General features: G+C 39.2%; 1 protein-coding gene across 2 annotated transcripts in view; it reads left to right on the top strand.

The window, feature by feature from the left end:
* Positions 1 to 23,783, top strand: part of LDAH (lipid droplet associated hydrolase) — a 93,227-nt gene that overhangs the window by 42,982 nt on the left and 26,462 nt on the right. For both annotated transcript variants that reach the window (XM_060787025.2, XM_060787016.2), the window contains exon 5: positions 10,234 to 10,471. In XM_060787025.2, coding sequence (XP_060643008.2) covers positions 10,234 to 10,471 — 238 coding nt within the window. The remainder of the gene's footprint in view (positions 1 to 10,233; positions 10,472 to 23,783) is intronic.

The following is a 23,783-nucleotide window of genomic DNA, read 5'->3' as shown; positions in this document are numbered from 1 at the left end:
CTAGGTATCTGTCAGCTTTGCTTTGTTTTTATTTATGGGAAGGGGAAATAACCATGTAAATCTTTTTAGCAAAAACAACAGAGTCTTGTGACTTCCAGAAAGGTTTAATTTGACATAAGCACTCATTGGCTTCATCCCATTTTATCCCATACAGTCTGCCTTTTCCCACCATATTAGCTTGGGTTTACTATAAAGGCATTTAAGGCTTTAATCCCAACATCCATGCACAGGAACATAAATCACAGTATCAATGTATTTGCTACATTGATAGTAAATGTTTTTTAAAGGTAGCTCCAGAATGGTAGACATGCCATTACAGTTCTCCAATATCAATCCTTTTGACATCACCTCCAGTGATATATCAATCTAATAACGTAGGTTAGGACAAAAAGGGGCACTGTTCCATTCTCTGAATGGACTCCAAAAGGGGACCTAGACAGAGAAGGATAGTCCTTTTTACAGCGGGGAGAGGGGTTGAAGGAGTAAAACCATTCCCTCCTGTGTTCCTATTATTGCCCCCACCCATGTTGCCGTCATTGAAACAACACTTGTTTAAGACATGGGAAGTGGAGGAGGGGATAACCAGTGAAAATGGGGGAAATTGTTTTCCTCCTTCAACTCCCCCCCCCCCTGTAAAATAGACTATCCTCCTCTCTCTAGACCTCCTTTTGGAGTCCACCCAGATAATGGAACAATACCTGAAAGAGGAAATGACCAGGATGAGGTCACACTGTGAACTTAGTTTCTTAGGGGTACATCTACACTGTAGAATTAATGCAGTTTGACATCTGTTTGACTATGATGGCTTAACACAGGATATGTATTTGGAAAGAGGAAAGAACAAGCTGACAGCTTCAATTGTATTTCAATCTTTCATCGATTATGAAACCAGATACATTTTGACAGACTTAGTCAGTGGCAGGTATATATCTTTAAATCAGACATTATATGAAGGCACACAACAACAACAACAACACATTTCTGAGCATTTACCATGGGAATTGTTGACTTGTGCGTCTCCTGAAATGAATCCTGGTGCAGATCACTTTGACAGAAGTTGCTATGTGTGTGTGTCAACAATTCAAATGTTACATTACTATTGAATGTACAAATGTGGGGTGCACTTCTAGCCAACTAATAATGTAAGGTCCTGGTCAGTTGTTTGATTAGCATTATTAATACAAAAGATTGCCAGGAAAGTTGGAAGAAAAAACTCCATTATTGAACTTGGCAAAATTTCCCTGAAGCAAATTCATGGGAGAAACAATGATGGTTTTTTGTAAGAAATCATCATTGAGTTGATGAGGAACAGAAACTTCAAAGCAAACCATAAGGACAGTGGGTTGCACAGTTTGACAAAATATAAGAAATGTAGTATAGCATAATCAGTCATGATTTACCTTCCATGCATAGTGCAATGGTTCAAGAAATGGATGCAAAAAATACAAGAATAGAACTGCTCCTTAAACGATCATCTTTACAGAGTATAGTTTTGTACCTTTTCTGTCAGAAACAGTGGAGGAATTCTACATCAGATGAAAAACTCTGCTAGAATAGAGCATGTATGTTCTTCTTGGCCAGCACATCAACTTTCCAGGTATCTTAAGAAAACAAGACAGTGTCTCTATGGGAATGCTGCATTCAGATGGTGCAGAGTAGGAAATAAAATCCCAACGTGTATTTTCAAAATGAAAATGGAAAGAATGTCTCCTGGAAAGTGATGGTTGATTTTCTTTCCCTTTTTTTGGACTTCCATAATGGGAGTGACTGAAAGCTTTATGGTGTGTAATTGTGACACCACATTCCAACATAAGCTTCTCTGTGCCCATCTTCCAGCCAATAAACTACTATTCCTCCCCCTCTTTCACTCCGACTCCTTCTAATCTTTTACTGTTTATGTGTTTTAATCATAATAGCAACAAATCCTTCCCAGTTGACAGAAACGTAGCATTACAAGTTCTGGCCTTTTCCTCCACATTCCAAGAAATGATATTGCCCTCTTTTTCAGGGGACTTAATTCTGGATATAACATGTTTCTCAGTTAATAAACTGTCATGAACAATTTTTCAATCCAGGATAGGTTTTTTTTAAGAGAGAGAGAGAGAGAAATGGAGGGAGAATATGGTTATTTTCTTGGTTGCATGATCAGTGCTCCAGAAGTTACAAACACCTTGTTTGGGTAAAAATGCAGTTTTCCCTCTTGACTTTATGATATTTGTAATGCTCATTTTGGCCACGCTCCAGCTGCGGAGCCCAACTTGCACATCTGGACGGTGTCAATAGCTGATTCCATATATTATCCCTTGCAGTCTGCATCTTGTGGTCAGGTGTGATTTGGTCCACTCTCTCCTTGGAGGGAGAAAGTACTGACCTCTTTGATCAAGGTAGAATACTGGGGTCAACAGGACACATATTTTAGAATGACCTTAAAAAAAAACTCCATGTCTCCTGCCCCCCTCCCTGACTTTGTCTTTAAAATAGCTGAAATAATTTGTTAATAGTAAAATACACATAACTTTTTTCTTTCTTTTTGTGGCTTGAATAATGTAATGTTCTATAAAGTTTCAGTGTGTTCCAAGAAGCCCTCAGGTTCTTTGGAAGCAGATCAGGATTTTATTCAGTGAAAAGAACAATAATTCTATACACAGGTTTTTCGAACACTATCTTTCCCTGTAATCACAAGTCCATTGTGTGCTCTCAGTTCAGGAATTAGTGGCTTGAATGTTGGACTTGAACTTCAGGAAACCAGGATTTGAATCCCCGCTCAATCATGGAAACCCACTGGGTGACGTTGGATAAAGCACATTCTCCTCAGCCTCAGAGAAAAGCAATAAAAAAATCAATTCTGAATAATTTTTGCAAAATAAAGGTGGATAGAGTCTCCCTAAGTCAGAATCACCTTGAAGGAAGATAATAACAGAATCCTCACTCTTCAGGCAAGGCAAGTGTGAAGCACAAGGGAGCTGGCAAAAATGCCACTTGACCTCTACGGTGGATTCATCTGTAATGTTCTTGAGAAGAAATACAGAAATTCTTGGATATAGATAGATAGATAGATAGATAGATAGATAGATAGATAGATCAACATGAAAAGGGTTTCCTGAGCATGAAAAGTTTGAAAATTCTGATGTTGATGGTGAAACAGTAGGTCTCATGGTTTGCTTTATAAAATGCCATTTGAAGCCATAAAAGAGGGTGGAGGGAGAGCAAGCAAGCAAGTGAGTGAACAAGAAAAATCCTTATGGACCTTTGGGCTATTAATGCCACATTTTCATTCTCTTATCCAATTTCAGAATCCGCCATGTGCCTTGTGTTATTAGCCACATAAAATGTAATTTTATCTGCAGGTGGTGAGTTTAAAAGTACAGGTGTTGGCAACATCTGGATGTAGCATGGTGTTGGCAAAGAAAATTAGGACTTTATCACACAGAGCCACTATTTCATGGCAGTTGTGTGAGCAGTGGTAGTGGAGGCATACCAGCATGTGAGCCCTTGTTATCGCATCTCTCTGCATTCATCCAGTGATATCAAAACCTTGTCCTTTTTTGTGAAAACATAGGAGAGACTACTGTTCTATATTGTCAGCTAGATACTTGAAAGAACCAATGTGATTTAGTGGTTAAACTTAGGGCCAGGACTTACTTACTTACTTACTCTGCAGAATTATCGTATATACTGGAGTATAAGCCGAGGCACCTAATTTTACCATGGAAAACTGGGAGAACGGATTGACTCGAGTATGAACTGAGAGTGGGAAATGCAGCAGCTATTGGTAAATTTCAAAATAAAAATAGATACCAATAAAATTACATTAATTGAGGCATCAATAGGTTAAATGTTTTTGATATTTACATAAAACTGTAATTTAAGATAAGACTGCCCAACTCTTGATTAAACCATTATTCTAATGGTATATGTGCTTAGATATCATTCCAATATGTTCTTCAATGTATATGTGCTTAGGTATCATTCCAATAATAATAAAGAGAAGAAAATAATAAATGTAATAATAATAAAATAATGGAAATGTAATAACAGTAATAATAGAGTACAATAATAAATGTAATAATAATAATAGAGTAAAATGATAAAAATAATAAAAATAATAATAACAGAGTAAAACAATACATAACCTTGACTTGAGTATAAGCCAAGGGGGACTTTTTCAGCCTAAAAAAAAGTGTTGAAAAACTAGGCTTATACTCAAATATATACAGTATTATTGTTGGATACTACTTCAGCTACTATGCCTCCATCCTACAGAAGCCTGACATTAGTAGTTTGATGAAATATCAGAGCTTTGAACAAAACTTCAAATCCCAGGATCCCATAGTCATTAAAATAGTATCAAACAGATATAATTTTCAGTTCAAATCCCTACTTAGCCACGAGGTGACCGGTGGCCTTACCCAAGTCACACCCTTTCAGCCTTCAAGAAAGGCAATAACAAACCTCCTCCAAATAAACCATGTCAAGAAACTCCTGTATTACTCAGACTTGTCATATAGTAAGTACAATGCAATTACTATATATACAAATACATACATCACATTTTCCATCACAGAATAAGATCATATGTGAAATCACGTGGCATATGGCATTGCAGATAACTTGATTTGTATGATGAAATGGTGAAAGGTAATTCAGCTGTGCCCAGAATACTTTAAGTTACAAATTTTAAAAAAAAATCTCTAGGGTCACTTGTGGCCTCATCGTGTATACTAAACCACCTTCGATATCTTAGTTTCAAATCCTGTTTGATTTGAATACCAGATGATTGCTGTGCACATGACTATGTGCTGTGCAAATGAGTGGAAGCCGAGCTTCTGCTGTTAAAAGCATTTTATACATTCCATGTTGCTTTGTTTCTTAAATTTCAAGAGGATCAATAGACCTGTGCATGGCTACCACGTTCCTTTTCCCTCAGCTGTGCTTGAGTTTGCTCTAACTTGACCCAGAGATGACAATCTTGCCCAAAGATGAACAATAGGAAGTTTGTGAAGATAGTCATCATTTCAACTTTGCACTTGTAAGATTCATACTGGGATATTGTTTGCTTATTGAAAGATGCTAAAACAAAACGTGATATAGTGATGAGAAAAGTGTAGGATATTGTAAGATTATATATAGAGAGGGGGGGGGGAATCTTATAAAGCATTACAATTTTTCTGCATGACAGGAATTACAATCAGGAATATTAAATTCTGCAAGACAATGAGCTATTTCAAACACATATGAAAATGAGACAAAACATGCAATTTCTGTGAAAACAATTAGAACAAAAATATGAGTTTAGGTAGTCATATTGTATGATGGCTGTGTCATTGACTCCTATATGAAGCATCTATAGGTAAAGGTTAAGGTTTTCCTCTGACATTAAGTCCAGTCATATCCAAATCTGGGGGTTGGTGCTCATCTCCATTTCTAAGCCGAAGAGCCAGCGTTGTCCATAGACACCTCCAAGGTCATGTGGCTGGCATGACTGCATGGAGTGCCGTTACAAAGCAACTATACACCTCTTTTATTAGAGCGTTTGTGTAGACTATGGGTACAGGGGAGAGAGTGATTACTGGAAAAGGTTGACAGCAAATTGTCTTTGCCACCTGAAATAAAATCTAGAAACTAACTGACTTTTTGCTATATAGAGATTTTGAGTTGTGTTTTGCACATGTTTTAAATTTTTGTGTACAATTTGGATATAAGAACTATGGGTTGGGAGTATCTTCACGTTCCATATTTGCAGTTAAGATTCTCAGGACAGTGCTATCTGTCTTGAACTTCTCTACTCTTCTCTCTCTCTCTCTCTCTCTCTCTGTATGTGTGTGAATGTGTGTGTATATATACATGTAATGTTTGTTTGTGGGATTAGCATAACTCAAAAACCTCTGGACAAATTGACGCCAAATTTGGCCACAAAGGGGGGGGGGGGAGAGGAAGAGAAGGAAAGGGGGAAAAGGAAGGAAAGAGAGAAAGCGGGAGGGAAGGTTGGCCACAGCAATGCGTGGCGGGTACAGCTAATAGATAGATAGATAGATAGATAGATAGATAGATAGATAGATATAAAATATTGCCCCGGTGGCACAATGGGTTAAAACCCTTGTGCTGGCATGACAGAACACCAACAACATTGCCCTTTGTCATTATGCGCAGTAACACAGACAGCATTGCACTTGCTTGCGCTGTGAAGAGTAGGTGTTTAGTTTTCCTTTTTGCATTAAGGGAAAGGGTATTTAGAATCTTGTTACAGGTGTTCAAGCTGGAACCTCAAAGACTTGCTTTGGCATTTAGTAAAGTACTACATTCATTGAGAAGTGAAATTTCACTGCAGGGGGAATACAAGGAATTTAGTGACTGCAGTTAGGAAATGTTTCTGTGGGCTGTCTATCGGTAACTTGTAGACCCTGTCTGCAAACATAAATCACATGCAAAATGTGTTTCTGACTGCTTATCCAAGCACTGATGGGGTCCTTTGGGGTAGGAAAGAAAACTTTGTATGAATGTAAAATTTTAGGAAAATACAGTACTTTCCTCAGGAGTCATTAAAATCAATCCCTTTGCTTTCTAATTTTAAGAACAGGTATATTCTGAAATGTGTATATATGTTATATAAACTGTACAAAATTTGCAGATTGCCAAGATGCATATATGAATGCTTCTCAATGCTCTCATACTCATTTTGAAGAATATCAGCATTCTCTGATGTCTGTTTGGTGTATCAGAACAATAATAAATCATAGAGTTGGAAAAAACCACAAGGGCCATCCAGTTCAGTCTTCTGCCATTCAGGAATATTTTAGGCATTTTGTCAAATTCCAGACAAACTGATTTTATGCCAATTATATTGTTTTAAGTACATGAGCAGAGAATAGCACATGCGTTGTTAAAAGTCCTCTGAATCACAGGTGCATGTGGCCTAAGGGTATCCCAAGATATGTAATCTAAGTAAGAAGATAAAACCAAATAGCTTCATCTTTTGGAAACACTGGACGAAAACTTGCATGGTGGGTTAAGAATGACTAAGGACCTCATTACATTGATGAAGTCCTGCAGGGTAATTTGCCAACCTCCATAGAGAATTGGTGAGGCAGCAGAGCAATCCCAGCATCACACCTCACCTGCAATGATGCTTCTCCTCACAGATCGGGAAGCACCACCACATGGCTTCCCCCCATGCTGGCCCCATTGCTTTCTATGAAACATGGGAAGCCTCCTGTGTGGCTAGAGAAGTGTCCTGCCATGCTGTCAGGGTGCTTCCTCCACAGAGCACCAAGAGAACTTGCCATATGTCATGTGATGGTGTCTGGCAAGCTCTGAGGAGAAAGTGTTCTGGCAGCATGCTAGGACGCTGAATTCACATTGTGTGATGAGTTTGTAAGGCTCTAGAGTTTTGGTTAAGAGGCATGCATTGTCTTTACAATGTTTGTTTTGGGTAAACCTTTGAAAAATTAATGAAAGTTGGCTGAAACTTTTTATAATACATTAAGATCTGGATCATTCACTGGCAGAATGAAGTTCAGCTGACATTGTGTATAAGCATGTCTATTGTCAAAATCCAGAAATACATGCAATTTTGTAACATGCTCGGTGGTAGTGTTCTGGAAAAAATCACTCTTCTGGATTCTCTCATGACATTGCATATAAAAGCAAATATACCCTGGGTCACACAGTGAATTTATAGTGCAAGGTGAGGAGAAAGCATGAGCACCAAGTAAAATAAATTAGTGATTTCATTGCTGAGTTGACAAAGTAATGGCAGATGTAAACAATTATCAGCATAATTTCTGTTCACAAGATTAATATCTCTTGCACAAATTATGCATGGTCACACATAACCATGCAGCCTGTCCCACATTTGTATACAACAGGGTATGTAGTTCTTTAAGGTGTTTCAAATATACAATGTATGATTTATAAAAGGAAAGGATTTCTTTTGCTTTCTGTCAATTATTCTGATCAAAACTTGAATTTTCACACAGACCTACAAGTTGTTTTTATTGTTATTGTGGTGATTATTATGACTCCTACCATTTATTTACATAATGCCATCATTCTACATAGCGGTTTATATGAAAGGGTTACAATTGGAAGTTCCCTGCCATTGCAATACACCAGAAAAAGAAAAGAGTTTAACTGGGTTGTTGTAGGTTTTTTTGGGCTATATGGCCATGTTCTAGAGGCATTACCTCCTGATGTTTCGCCTGCATCTATGGCAAGCATGGTATATTTGCCTCACCTCACTACCTCTGAGGATGCTTGCCATAGATGCAGGCGAAACGTCAGGAGAGAATGCCTCTAGAACATGGCCATATAGCTTGAAAAAAGCCTACAACAACCCAGTGATTCCAGTCATGAAAGCCTTAGACAATACAAAGGAGTTTAAGTTCAACATATTTTATGATTGTGATAACATTCCATTCATGACCCTTTGTTTTGTCCTGCCAACCAAAATTAGTTATTTCAGTAGGCACATTACATTATTCCCTCATCATACTGACTTTTTGTTTCACCTTTGTGATTTGTCGCCATTCATACTTTCATTTGTGCTGATGGACAACAAATGCTGTAAAAACCTGTAAACAGATATGTGAAAGATCTGCTAGAAGTCCTTCTCCTTAAAAGAATTCAGAAGTGTTGGCGTTGAGAGAAGCTCAATTAAATTTCTGAATATGATTTATGACCAAAAAAACCTGCATGGTATATTTGCCTTACCATTAAACTGTTTTGTACAGTACCGGTTACTGTTTCTTCAGATGAGATAACACTCAGCAGACTGGCAAATACATTAAAAACAGGGCAAAAAAGCACAACTAGTCAAGAGCGACTTAATCATCTAGCAGTTCTATGCATTAAAAATGATTTAGCTGAGCAAGTTGATTTTACCAAAATAACTCAAAATTTTGAATTGACAAAATCATAGAATAATAGAGTTGGAAGATACCATAATGGCCATCTAGTCCAGCTGTCTTCTGCCATGCAGGAAGACACAATCCAAGCCCGCTTATGACTGATAGCCATCCAGCCTATGTTTAAAAACTTTCAGAGAAGGAGATTCCAGCATATTCCACTGTCAAAAAGCTCTGTCAGGAGGTTATTTGGGAAAATATTTGCTATTACTCTAAGTTTTTATTATGCCAATCCATATAATTTATAAGAAATACAAATATGATTTTGTGTCATTATTTAAACTGATATATTTCGTTCTAGATCTGTAGAGCATCACACTGTCCCTAACCTTAGCGGTAGGTTGGGGTCCTGCCAAAGACAGGGGTTGGCTTCAGGGTGTGAGGGCCACGCCAGCCCTACACTTCCCTATCCCTGATGAGAACAGGTGACTGAATTAGGTAAAGGTTTCCCCTTGACATTAAGTCTAGTCCTGTCCGATTCTGGGGGATGGTGCTCATCTCCATTTCTAAGCTGAAGAGCCAGCATTGTCCATAGACATCTCCTAGGTCATGTGGCTGGCATGACTGCATGGAGAGCCGTCACCTTCCTGCCGGAGCAGTACCTATTGATCTACTGACATTTGCATGTTTTTGAGCTGCTAGATTGGCAGAAGCTGGGACCAGCAGTGGGAACTCATCCCATTTCCCGGATTTGAACTGCTGACCGTTTGGTCAATGTGATCAGTAACTCAGCGGTTTAATCCATGCGCCACTGGGAGCACCCTACATTAAATTAACCAATCGCAAATGCCTATCTTGATGGCGGACATAGAAATACATGCTTTTCCAAGACTGAATCAATGGGTTGAACTAAAGCCTGTGTTCTCCAACTGAAAAGTAATATCCCAAGCCTCCTTTCCTTCATGGAATGAAATCCTTTTACTACACAGCATCACTCACTATAGCAAAAGAGTGTGTGAGAGTTGTTTTCTTCAGGACAAAGATCTCAGTGGGCTTCTGCCTTTTTCATGAGTTGCTGTATCCTAAAATGTGGAGAATGAAGCTATTCATTATTGATTGAGATAAATGGGATTTTAATAGTTTTAAGCCCCATTGTAGTACAATCGAGTACATGTCAATTCAGAAATGTGCCCCATTTAATTTAATGGTCTATACTCCCACAGGATTGCATATAGGATTGCGATCTTTGGTGAGAACTTTCCATCTGTTTTCCAGGATTTCCACAATAAACGATGGGGAACTACTCACAGAACATAGTTTTTACTGAATACGGTGCATTATTTGGGTTACATCTGTGTCATTTTATTGTTGTCCCTTTTGTGCCTTCCAGATTCTCCGCACTGTTCTGCTCTTTCCTACAATCGAACGTATGGCTCAGTCTCCACAAGGCAAGATCATGACTCCCCTGATGTGCCAGTTTCGCTACATTGTGTACATGCCTTTGTACCTGTTTACACTTCTCCCAGAAAGGCTCAAAAGTTTCCTTGTGCGCTTTGTGCTCCGCCAACAATGCAGTGATGAAAATTCACTAGCAGCTACAGTGGATTTGATTAACATAGATTGTATAGGTGAGTAGATGTGGCAGGTTAGACTTCTCCTTCCCTACAAATGTTCTTAGCTAACACATTCCTTTGACAGACCGGTGTAAGGGAAATAATTACCTTTAAAATGTTAAGAAAATAATCATTGGTAATTTTTTAAAAGAATTTCTTTGCGTACTGTGACTTTTTCCAACCTGATTCCGTCTGTATATGCTATACTACAACCTCCATAAGCATGTTGGTTGAGGATGAGGCATCTGGGGGATACCAGGTTAGAGAAGGCTTGCTTCATCCTAATGTGGTGCTAGTGTTTGCTGTCAAGGTCAGCAATAGAAAACTATCTCCCCCCTAAGTTTTATTTATTTATTTATTTATTACTGGCACTTATACCCCGCCCTTCTCACTCCCAAGGGGGGACTCAGGGCGGCTTACACAACGAGGCACCATTCCGCGCCCATACAATTACAGTTATACAAAATGACAATCATAATTAAAACAATTAAAACAGTTAAAGATAAAACCACAATGCAATTAACAATCAATGACACAATATATATCACAACCTATAGAACAATTTACGTGTTCAGCATTCGACTTTCCGGGTTCCAAATCCCATTCCATTATACCTTTCCTAGATAGTGTCAATTCTTTACCTGCTCGTTTGACCAAACGCTTGGTCCCACATTTTTCATATCCAAAGACACGGATTTCTCTGTAGTAACTATGGCTTTTCCAAGGAAAACAAGTTACTTTCACCCATCTTTGGTTTCCAGCATGCAGCCAAGACTCTTACTTTTGTCCACCTGATTTTGTTCATTGCTAGATAGATAGATAGATAGATAGATATTTAAACAGTTGTGTTAATTCTATTTTAATGAGTGTTTTGACCAAATTTTATCACATTAAAGGTAAAGGTAAAAGTTTTCTCCTGACATTAAGTCCAGTCGTGTCTGACTCTGGGGGTTGGTGCTCATCTCCATTTCTAAGCCAAAGAGCCAGCATTGTCCGTAGACACCTCCAAGGTCATGTGGTCAGCATGACTGCATAGAGCACCATTACCATCCCGCCAGAGCGGGTACCTATTGATCTACTCACATTTGCATGTTTTCGAGCTGTCTATTGGGATTGTGGAAGACTGAGAGGCAATAAACAAATGCATAATTTAAGGATTATGAAAAAAAACTACAGTACTTGGTGCAATAATTACAGCAGAGTTTTATTAGACTCCATTAACTTTACACAATTGGAGATTTGCTCCTCTCTGTTAGGTTTCAGAATCTCTTTGAGTAATCAACTCATACTGAGAGTGGCTCGTTTTATTTGGCTGTACTTTACTAGCTCCCTTTAAATAAAATTAAGTAGTCGTTGATTTCAATGAGTGGCCTTCCTTAGAAATGAATCATTGCGGTTGACTGAGTTCAGAGGAAATGCCCACAAACATTAAGACTTTGAAAAAGAAAAAAAGGTTTTATATAGTAACAAACTCTTAGGCTTTCCTGTATTGGTAAGTAATCTAGGAAGTGGCATGGCCCGCAGCATATGCTTCAGATTAACAATAACTGACAGTATCTTGGTCAGCAATCTTGCCTATTTTATCGTGGCTTTACCATTTTGTGAGTGTATGCAGTAAGAGAAAATGGGAACAAATACGGTTATGAGCATATCCTCTTGCCCTCTAATGACCTGTTAGGTATGGTTCAGAAATATTCTGCAAATGAATTTATTCCTCTTCCCCAGGAAGTTTGTGTCAACTCATTAAAAATGTATGTGTGTTACTTTTGGCATTAGGCTCTGCTTCATTGCTGTAATTGCAATAAAACTCATGATGAAGGGCAGAAAAGATGGTAAAAGTTTCCTTAAAAGTAATGTGTTTGTTAGAACAAAATAACTTGCCAGGGACTTATTGCCACGTCCGGAGCTTACTCACAACAATATGTTTTCTCTCCTCTGAAAAGGAAATGAGATTGAGAAAACTTAATTATAACAAGATCTAAGTGGCCAACTTTGTTCCCACCAAGGCCAAAAAAGCAAAGCACATTGAACCAAGCAAAGGCCTGGAGCAAAAGCCGGCTTGCGTTTTCCGTTAATAGGAAGGCTTCAGTGGGATCAGAATTTTGCTCCCAGGTACACAGGAAGCCTTGACAATGGAAAAATATAAAACCAGTATGCTTGTTATTACCTATCTCACCGCTCATTCAGAAGACATTCAGATTAAAATGATTCATTCTTTAAACCATATTTTTAAAAATGGCCTTTGTACATTTTGTAGGATTTGTGCCAGCAGAACTGCTTCCATTAGGAGAGCCAACAAGGCAGGTTTCTTGTGCCTGTTACAGCTCCATGCAGAGGTGCCCCAGGCCACCAAGAAAAACATAGTTTTCATAAGTGGTCAAGGGCCACAAGAGGAAGAAGAGAGGAGTTTAAAAACTCAGTTGCATTCAGTTTAGAACCATATTCTGCAATATGGGTCTTTCACTGCTTGTGTTGCTTTTGAAATCTATATTTCAGGCTTTTGCCATATCTACACAGCCAAAATAAAGTGGGCTCACTACTCAGCTGCTGAGGGGAGTCCATATGACACATCATTGGATTTCATAGACTCAAGAAATATTAGAGGGGGAAGAGACCACATGGACTATCTAGTCCAACCCCTGCAAATCAGAACCAATTTCAATCAGATTTCTGATTTGCGCAGAAATAATTCATCCAACTGTTAGTGTGGGTCAACAGAACAGGGGATATACTCTCCACATTTCCAGCTGACTTATCACTATGTCACTGACAACAAGCAGCAACATAGTGTAGACCCATATAATGTCAGTGTAGACCCAACTGCATTATTTGGCAGTGTACATCCATCCATGTAATATTTCCATTTAATAGTGTCAGTAATAAAAAATCCTTCTTTTAAAATATTGTAAGCAGTAAAATTCTTTGTCTGATATAAATACTGCTTGAATCTTTTTGCCGATGATGTCTCAAACATGATCCTTCTAAAGGCTCATGATCCTTCTAAAAGGTTGTCTGGAGTGAAATGGGCAAACTCGAGCCAAAAACAGGATTTTGCCATAATGAAAAGTCCACTTTGTGCCACTTTGGTGGTAGGAGCAGGAGAATAAGGAGATGTGCAAGAGGGTGAGGCTTTTATGAGATCCAAGTATACAGGAGACAGACTGTGTAAACAGTGTGATTATAAAGCATAAAGTGGCATGTATTACACGTATTACTGTGATTGGCTTTAGACCCAATCACAGTAAAAACCACAGAAGCATTGCTTAGTATTGGTAAAGTAAAGGTTTTCCCTTGACATTAAGTCTACTCCTGTATGACTCTGAGGGTTGGTGCTCATCTCCATTTCTAAGCCAAAGAGCTGGCATTGTCCATAGACACCTCCAAGGTCATGTGACCAGCATGACTGCATGGACCGCCATTACCTTCCCGCTGGAGAGGTACCTATTAATCTACTTACATTTGCATGTTTTTGAACAGCTAGGTTGGCAGAAGCTGGGTCTAACAGCAGGAGCTCACTGCACTCCCAGATTCGAACCTCTGACCTTTCAGTCAGCAAGTTCAGCAGCTCAGCGGTTTAACCCACTGCACCATCAGAGGGCCCTGGTATTGATAAAGGAGTATTTGCTAAGCTCCAACACCAAGATCTCTTGTCCATGTCTTTTGTAAGAATTCTATGGAATCACTCCTTTGTTTGAAACCTTGCATGATCTCAATGTACATTCTATAATAGAAAGGCCTTTGTAAAATCATCATCAACATCATAAAATATTTAAATCTACTTGCAATTGTATCTTGGAACAAGAAACAACTATCTGAAGTGGCATCAGATGGGAAAAGGACCAGATCGTAGTACAAGTCAACAAAGAAATTTCTCATGTTCTTGGTTTAGTGCTATAGCACACAGTAGAAAATGGGGAAGACAAAATTGCAGGTGGATTGGCTCAGTCAAGGAAGCCATAGCCCTCATTTTGCAAGAATTGAGCAGGAATGTGGATAATAGGGTGACTTGGAAATCTCTCATTGAAAGTCCCTATATCAGGAGAAAAAAGTGGGCTAAACAAGTAAGTAAGTGAATAATGTTGAAGTTGATTTGATGGCAAATAATGGCCACAAAAAACCGAAAAAGAATGACAGAAATTGTGAGAAGTGTGTCAAGGAAATACATTTCCATGCCTCAGTACTGAACTAGAAAACCAGCTATGTGGATTGCATTCAGTCTGTGTAACCTTTCCAAGTGTTGTATGTAGTAAGCAAATAGCATGCAAACTCTCCCTCCTTTCATTCCATTTTGAAACAGGTTTGTCCCCCAGAACCTTTCTTTTGAAAAATGATGGGACTTTCTAGCTTTCTCCAAATGGAGGGGAATTGCCTGCTTGCAGAAGCATATAGAAAATATTGTGTTCCATTTCTTCTAGGAAATGAGTTTCCATAAAAAAGGTAACAAAGGTGGCATTGCAAATGTGAATTACCTAGGAAAGTAATATTTTGCGACCAGCCCAAAAACTAATTTTTAGGATTTTCCCCCCTTGGACATCTCTTGGTGCAATATATTTCTTTTGCAATTGCTAGCATTTTGTTGATTTCTAGACTTTTCTGTTTGAAAAATATTTTCCAGTGAACGCAATAGAGCTTTTAAGGTGAGGGCCGACGAGCCTCTATCTCTACAGCCCAGGATTTATTGTCCATGAGCTTGACTGGCAAACTTCCTCCATTTGTTTCTGTAAAATTTCCACAAAAGCACAGACATTACATAATAGGTAAACACTGCAAGTCCTTTTTAGAGAGGCAGGCTTGTAGGTCAGAGGTTAACGTCTGGATGACAGTGAAGATACAGATAAGCACAGTAAGGAAAAAAAACCCCCAAAAACCAAAATCCCTCCCTCTGAATAGCCGACTTGCAGCCGTTCTTTGCAATCTCGGATCTGTGGCTTCTCTTGAGGAATTTCCTTGTTTGCTTAACCTGTTTATTGACCAGGGGAGTAATGGAGAAGGTTTATTTTACAATACTTGGAAATGGTGGAAGGGACCGTAAGAAGAAGAAAAAAGTCTTATCTTGAGAAACAGCATTTGAATTGTGATTTGAAAACGAAGTGAAAAACAATCTCCTTTCTGCTTGATATCGAGAAGTGCATCTCGATGGGTACAAAGCAGACCTCATAATTGGCAACTTGAAGGCCCACTAATGAACAAAAATGAGGGCTGAAGGACAAGGTCCTTCTCCTTTCCTTCCCTTGCCCCCCTTTTCACCTTCCGATTTTGAGCAAGTTTGAAAGCCAGCACAGTGCATTCCTTGGGCTGAGGTTAGAGGTTTCGGAAAGTGTGTGTGCTTTCGACAGTTTCCAAACACCCTCTGAAAGCCAGCAGAGAAGAGATTAATTGAGGCTAAAAATGTGCTTTTATTTGTTATAAGGTATGGTTTGGTGGTGAGACAGGTGGCTATATGTGGACCACTTGCTGCCCTATAGTGGCATCCAGGAATGGGTATAGTGTATAAAGATCTAAAAAATTTCCAGACTTTTTGAAGTTTGTTTTCTCAGGTTTTTCAAAGAAATAAGGGACATTTTCAAAAGAAATGAGGGTAGGAAATGCAATTTTAATGCCTCTTGCAGCTGAAGATCACTTTGTTGCTTTTAAGCAACTAAAATATGCCATGCCTCTATTGATTTGACTTAAAATTATTGTGCATGCTATATTACAATTACAGTTCTTCAGGTGATAATTACAAATTGAATTTCTTTTTAAAAACTTTTAATCTGTTCTTATAACTGGAGCCTAAAGAACTTGAACTCTAAGGACCACCTGAATTGTGAGGCACCTCCTTGTTTTTGACAATTTATGAGCATCAAACAAAACAGAACAGAACGGTAAGAACCAATAAAACCATTACATCAGTAAGACAACGAAAATTGTTTTTCTCCTCCAGTCTTTCACATTGTCAAGCAGACATACAACACTCCTTCCCATAAAAGGAAATGAGAAAAGGAAACTAGGAGCATGAATTACAATGATCTGATATTGTGCATGAGTGCTGCTCATGCTATCTGATGTGGGAGGAAACTGACATTTTTTCCTAATATGCCAGGGACCGGAACCATATCTGTGCCCATTGGCTGTGATTGTTATTTCTTTCCTGGAAACATACCGAGGACTGTCAGTGGGTGGCTTGCATGCCAGCCCTAGTCTCTTTACCACCACTTTGACATGCATAAAAATCTACCTGTTAGTTTTCAGAAATAATATGGGGAAGGATAAATATTTAAATACTTTGCCTTAAACATTGTTTGCATCATTCTAAAAGAAAATATTTCATATCATATATATCCATGTATACGTCTACAACACATATAGGTTGAGGGCGGTTTTGGGGCCAAAATTGTGGGTTTTGATACAACCCATGGATAAGTCAAGGTTTGTTCTACAGAAAGGGGAGAACACCAATGCCGCGGCAGGGATCCAGTCGCCTTTGGCCACTGCCTCTATTTCCGGACCTAGGCAATCAAAAAGACTGGAAATGGCACCATGGAAGAGAGAGTGGAAGGGTCGGTACTTGTATTAAGTTTTTCTAGGGTGGATTAAGCTCATGTTTTTCACCGCTGTACTCAGAAAAGAGGGTGGTACTCAAATTAATGAGCCAATCCACATTTTGGGGGGGTTCATAATTTAACTAAAAATTTTAGACTTTTACATGTATAAATAGCCTCATCTTTTTATACCCTTTGGGTGGAGGGAATGGCTTTGGGGAGAAAAGCAAGAAAATTGGGTTTTTTCCTAAAAAGATTTCTAGATCTAGTATGTACTAAGTTTGAGCAGGTGCTACAGTAAGCAAAATTGCTACAATTAAACTCTACCTCCCACCATTACTACCCATAAGTGGACTTCCTTTCATCCTACCCCGAACCTATTTTTTGTAACTTGGGCAATCATATAGCCTCCAGAGGGTGCAAACTAGGGACAGCCAAAGTTGCCCATCCCCAGTTTAAAGACAAAAGAGAGAGAAATTATTTGAAGATCTCCAGAATGAGGAAAAATCTCTGGCCCGGTAGTCAACGCTCTTTGGCACTACACAACATGAAAAATGTATCCACCCTCTATGTTTGCCACATGAAAGGAGTAGCCTGGGATTAACACAGGAAACCGCCTCCCAAACTATACTCCTAATGTGTAGCCAGATCACGACACAACCTGTATTCAATGTGGATTTAAGGAAAGGGCTGTAGCTCAAAGGAAGAGCAGGTGGTCTTCCTGCCAAAGAGAAAGGGGGTGAGGCCCCCGTTCAGTTCTTGCCATCCCCAGTAAGGGGTGCCAAAGGGTTTTGGGAGGGCCATTGCCAATTATTACAGATGACAACAAGCTAAATAGAACAGTGGTCTGACACAATAATTTCCAAAGCAGTAACACTTTGAAAATGTGCAGCATTACACACAGAGAAAGACTGAAAACTTGTTTGTACCTAGAACTCTTCTACTGATTGTGTTCACATTCCCTTGACAACACTGTATTTTTATTTAGATGCTTAAACTCCCCTTCTAAATTTTCACCTAATGTTTTAAATTACTTTGGGAATGGATGAAAATTTGCATAGGACAAAATTCTTATTTGAGAGGCAGAAAGCTCTCGTTCTTCACTCATAGCAACTCTCCCAGCTTACAGGGACTTTTGCTTACTTCATCAGATGATGAAGGGTTCGCCAGAATTTCAGAGATGTGTGTGGGCATGTGTGTTCACGAAGTCACACACGCGCTAAAACATATGGTCTCAGATGAAATAGTAGCGCTCTAATCTCATTGTCTACAATCCGGCCCCCAACTATGTGTTATGTTTATATATCTGAAATTCTGGATAGCATCAGATGGGATGGGCCATTGTCCATGAAATTTCATGCTCTAATAAACGTGCTCATTTTGAAGATGCTAGAGAACTTTTGTTGTTTTTATACGCCTAATGTGCCAACACTAATGCACATGTGGTAACATTATGGTAATATGGTAAATATGGATTCTAGCAAGTGTAGAAGAGGAGACATGCCACGGCAAATTGACAACCACTTTGTCCACTGGTGTGCTTTGAATAGACCCTCTCAACCCATGACACCATGATAGTTTTGGTCTGGCTGCAATTGAGTGGGATATTAGCATTTTTCACTCAGATTTTTTAAAAGCCACTCTCGTGTTCAGAGCAGTTTTCAAGTTAAACTAACACTGTTTATCAGAAGAATTCTCTTTTAGGAGTTCAATAAAATAGTAATGAACAAATAGCTTTGCTGTCATCACATGACTAAAAGTTGAGAGCGATGATAGTATTCATTTTTTTCTTTTTTCATTTCCTTTCATTTTTAATTAAATTTGAAAACAGCATTTGCTTGACAGCTCTCATTTGTTTATTCATTGTTTATTAATTTAATGTAGGAATACAACCTCTCTGTGTGTGCATTTATTCGTAATGTATGATATACATCACTGTGCTTTATCCATATTTTATTACTACTTATTATTTTGCTAAGTTCATGCATGCAGTAGCAATATGTCTATTTGAAAAATGGATGACACAAGTGCAGAAACATGCTAGTTGCGTGACATTAAGTGCTCACAGTAGAATTGTGAAATGCAAAGTGTTAATTAAACACTCCATATTATGAGATGCAAATACTTTTTCAATACTTTTAATTGGAAGTGCATTTCACCTACTGAACTTGACCACTTTTAGAAATATGTGTGTACAAAGTAAAACCCAGGTATGAAACATTTACCCCTAAGTCGTTTCTAATAAATACATTCTCCACCTAATCTCAGCCTCTCCCATGGTATTAAGACAATTCAGTCAAAATTCATGATATTAGAGCAATCACGGTCTGTGTAAGGAAGAAGTGGCCAATTAATACATGTTGACTATGGAGCTTGCATAGTTTGTCCCCTAATGCCACCACAAATGGGAGCTGCAGAAAAAACGTTGTATAAGAAACAACTGCTTTCCCAGCAATACCTGCTGCTAAGGCTTTTTGTACATGCAGTCCCCAAGTTACAAACATCCTACTTACAAATGACTCATGGTTACGAATCGGAATGAGACAACAGGGAGTGAGAGAAGTCTACCCTTTGGAAAAGGAAATTCCCTCTTGAAAGAGTTGTGGGGGGAAAGTGTCTCCACTGAAGCTTTAACACCAATCCTTGTTTTCACAACAAGACAAATGTTTCAAAATCCAATTATCACAGGGACAGAAATTGAGGTGAAATCTTCTGAATAAGGGCACAGACAGCAAAACGAACACAACAGAGGTGTTAACTTTTCCCTATGTGAGCCAAAGCATGTATGTATGTATGTTTGTATGTGTGTATATATACGGCTGGTGTTACACAAAAAAATAACTGTTCTGACTGACACATAATTCAACTGAAGAACAAACCTGCAGAACCTATCTTGCTTATACCTTGGGGATTGCCTATATTCATATTGGCAGACTAGAGAAAAGATAAACCAACTTAGGAAATATATTTATGGTTTCCCTATAAATCATACAGTTGGCATCTTCTTTGGGCCTGGAGGCCAAATTGCCCCCTACTCCAAGCCTCCCAAATTCAGCTGTAAAACTAAACTTACCTCTCCCATCAGCATCATTTTTGGAGTTAAGTAAGTTGTGTACCATTCATGCACTTGTTTTGAAGGTCCTCTAGAACTGCTATTTTTGCCAAGTGTCAAAGTAGTTCTGCAGTGATCTATCATGCAAGCCACATATGAACAAAAAATATAAAACATAATCATATCACAGGCTTTCCTCTTGCCCTCAAGCATACATCCATATTGTTGTTGTTTTTCCTCCAGTGAATGCAAAATTCTCAACTGGGTTGGGGATGGGTGGGGTTTGAAATTGGAAAACTGCTATTATGCAGAAAAATGGGAGAATATCCAAGTGTCTCAAGTTTTTTTATCACACAGCCACGGTGAAAACAGGAGAAGACGTGTTTTGGGCAGTAACCAAATTTGGTAGTACAGGGTTGATAAGGCAGTGATGAGTTTTTTGATAAGTCAGTGAGCTGAGTTTTACATTGTGGCAGAAACCATTGGACTGTCCTGTTCGTTAGAGAACCAAGGAAGATCCATAAATGAATTGTTATGGATGGTAAATAAAAACTGCTTTTCTGTGTGGAAAAACATGCCCCTCATATATGACGTATGGAGCCCCCGGTGGCGCAATGGGTTTAAGCGCTGAACTGCTGAGCTTGTTGACTGAAAGGTCGCAGGTTCGAATCTGGGGAGCAGCGTAAGCTTCTGCTGTCAGCCCCAGTTTCTGCCAACCTAGCAGTTTGAAAACATGCAAATGTGAGTAGATCAATAGGTACTGCTCCAATGGGAAGGTAACGGTGCTCCATGGAGTCATGCTGGCCACATGACCTTGGAGGTGTCTACAGACAATGCCAGCTCTTTGGCTTAGAAATGGAGATGAGCACCACACCCCAGAGTCGGACACGACTGGACTTAATGTCAGGGGAAAACCTTTACCTTTACATATATGACGTAAGCAAAGGAGTAAAACATGTGTCTGTTTGTTTGCCTTTTTATGTGTACATCACATGTCAAGCATCCCATGTCTTGAATTCCAAAATCCAGAATTGTCCACATGAGTGACAAAGAGAGTGACACCTTTGCTTTTTGGTAGTTCTGTGCATGCAAGTTTTCTGTTGTGCATAAAATGATTACAAATATTGTTCATAAAATAACATTCAGGCTGTGTGTATAAGGTGCATATGAAGCATAAATAAATGTTTCTATTTGGGTTTCATCTACAAGATGTCATGTATGTGAAAATATTCCAAAATCTAGAAAAATCTAAAATCTAAAACACCCTATATAAGGGATACTCAGCTCATACATATTTAAATATGGGACATTTTGTGCAGTTGTATTATTTTTTTAATAAGATCATGTTTCCATACTCTACAAATGTGTCCACTCTACAAATTAGTCTCCCTAGATATATTTGCACTTTCTGCCAAATTCTTAGCTAAGATTGAAGACCGAAACACACATCTACCACGGTATGCTTGAGGTTGTTTGCCCTGTCTTAGGACCTCATCATATGGATGAGTTCCAACAGAGCGATTAGCCAGCCTCCAAAGCAATTCGGCAGACCATGGCAAATCATTGGGGCAATCCCAGGACATCCCACCTTGCCCACAGCTACGCTTCCGCATCACACGTGGGGAAGCGTTGTAGTGCGGCTTCCCCCATGCTGGCCCCATTGTTCCAGATGGAACACAAGAAGCCTCCATGTTCTGGGCGGAGTGTCATAGGACGCTTGTGCCCCAGTTCTTCTATGGAACCACACCAGAAGTCAGCCTATGTCATGTGATGAGCGTCGTGGGGGTCCGTAGAAGCACTGTGTTGCAAGCGTTCTATGATGCTTGCAGCCCCACGTGATAAAGTTGTAAGTTGTTATGCAGGTGTCCTATACCATTTGACTTTAGAAGTTATATTCCATCGTATCCTTTTTGAAAAAGAGGTGTTTCCTTACCTGTGGAAACACATTATATTTTATCACCTGCCTTCCAGGAAAGGAGGCCAAAGAGTAACGACCTTTACTATTTCCACATTTCCTCTGCTACTGTTTATTTTCCTGTGTAATGCCTGACTGAAATGTTTGCTTAATGTTGTGTGGACAAATCGCCTTCCCAAGACACCACTTAAGGGTGGCTTGAAAGAACTGTGCATCTGCTTTGTTGCCCTTTTTGCAAATGAACGAAAATTTCCCCTATTTAGGAGTAGGATGCTCATATGAAATTCATGAAGAGAAACAAATGGCTTTTAAAGGATTTATGATGTTTACAGACCTGCTCATTTGTCAAAGTGACTCTGCTGCATAATTTACCCTCTTTCCAAATGGGACGGGGAGGGACTGAACAAAGTCACTTTATTGCTTGCAAAGGCTTTGATTTCCCTGCAGATGCCCTCTGTGTATGAGAGAAAAGAGCCCAATTTTTGTTTGGTTTCCATAATTATGTGGTTTTTAAAAACACAAAAATATTAAAAGCTGTCAGTTTTATTTCCATCATAAATATTATTCATGAAGCTTGAATGCTTTGATAATGACATGGTTCATAACTTCCAAGAAATACACAGCACCGTTTGGGGGTTTCTAACATCCTTCCTGAAGCTGTCACTTGGAGGAGAGCTCATTTGGAGTGACTCACATAGTATGTCCTTAAGAAGCAGCAAGGAGGGAGAGGGTGACATTGAGAGGAGAGTGAAAAATGTCACATCCACAAATTCTGGGTTGTTATACTTTGTTTCAACTTACAACAAACCTAAAAGAAATTTGTCACAGGGGTTTCTTAGCTACATTTTCCAGGGGGGATTTGTTGTTGCTTTCCTCCAAGGATAAGAAAGCAGGACTTGCCGAAGGTCACCTTATGGGTTTCACCACTCACACCATGATGCCAATCTACCTCCATTGTACACAAATTATTCTATGAAATAGGGGGTCATTATATGGAACTAGCCAGATCCCACTTCATAGCCCAAACAATCCTTGTCCCAATGATATTAGGGATGCCAGTGCCATGCAGTCCTCCTGAGTGCAGCCCTTTATAATTATACACAGCCTCCCCAGATGAGCAAAATGTCCCTCTCCAACCCACAGTGATTTCAGTGTTCAAATGTTTGATTAATCTTTGCTTAACATTAATGCATAATGCAGTGATGAATCAAAAGTATGCAGGTATTTGACATAAACATGCACTGATTTTACATTGTTTTCATATAGCCACTAACTATTACATATTTAAAATGTTATTGAAATGTGAACTCTGTGTTTGCGACTTTCTTCATTTTTATTAAAGGGTAGAAGCTAGCATAAAATTTAGTATCAAAGCAGGCAAGGAGGTGTCCAGAAATACTCGAGCATGGAGGGGGAGCAGAAGTCCAGCCATGTCCTAATCACTGTAATGGAAGCGGAGGAGACCTCCCCTTTCACCTCTTTGTTTCTAACAAGAGGAGGAAACACAGATGAGCAGCAAAAGATGTTGGCCTCCTGGGATGTTATGGTGATCCTTCCCTTTTCTGGTGCTCTGGGGTTGTGTCATGGTGCATGTGAAGGGTAAGGCAGTGGTTCTCAGGAGTCGGGACCCCGGGGGGGGGGGTCACAAGGGGGTTTCAGAGGGGTCACCAAGGACCATCAGAAAACATACATTTCTGATGGTCTTAGGAACCCCTTTGGCAGAGAAGGCTGAAGATCTCTCAGCCTGTCTTCCTCTTTCATTTTGGAAACAGATGGCGAATCCTCCCACCAAAAGCCCTCCTCCTTCTGTGATTGGCTGGCCTCTCAGCTCACCTCTCA

Source organism: Anolis sagrei, chromosome 1, assembly GCF_037176765.1.
Source record: "Anolis sagrei isolate rAnoSag1 chromosome 1, rAnoSag1.mat, whole genome shotgun sequence".
In the NCBI taxonomy this organism is placed as follows: domain Eukaryota; kingdom Metazoa; phylum Chordata; class Lepidosauria; order Squamata; family Dactyloidae; genus Anolis; species Anolis sagrei.
Note: the sequence above shows the minus strand (reverse complement) of the source record. Positions and strands in the feature narration are given on the sequence as shown.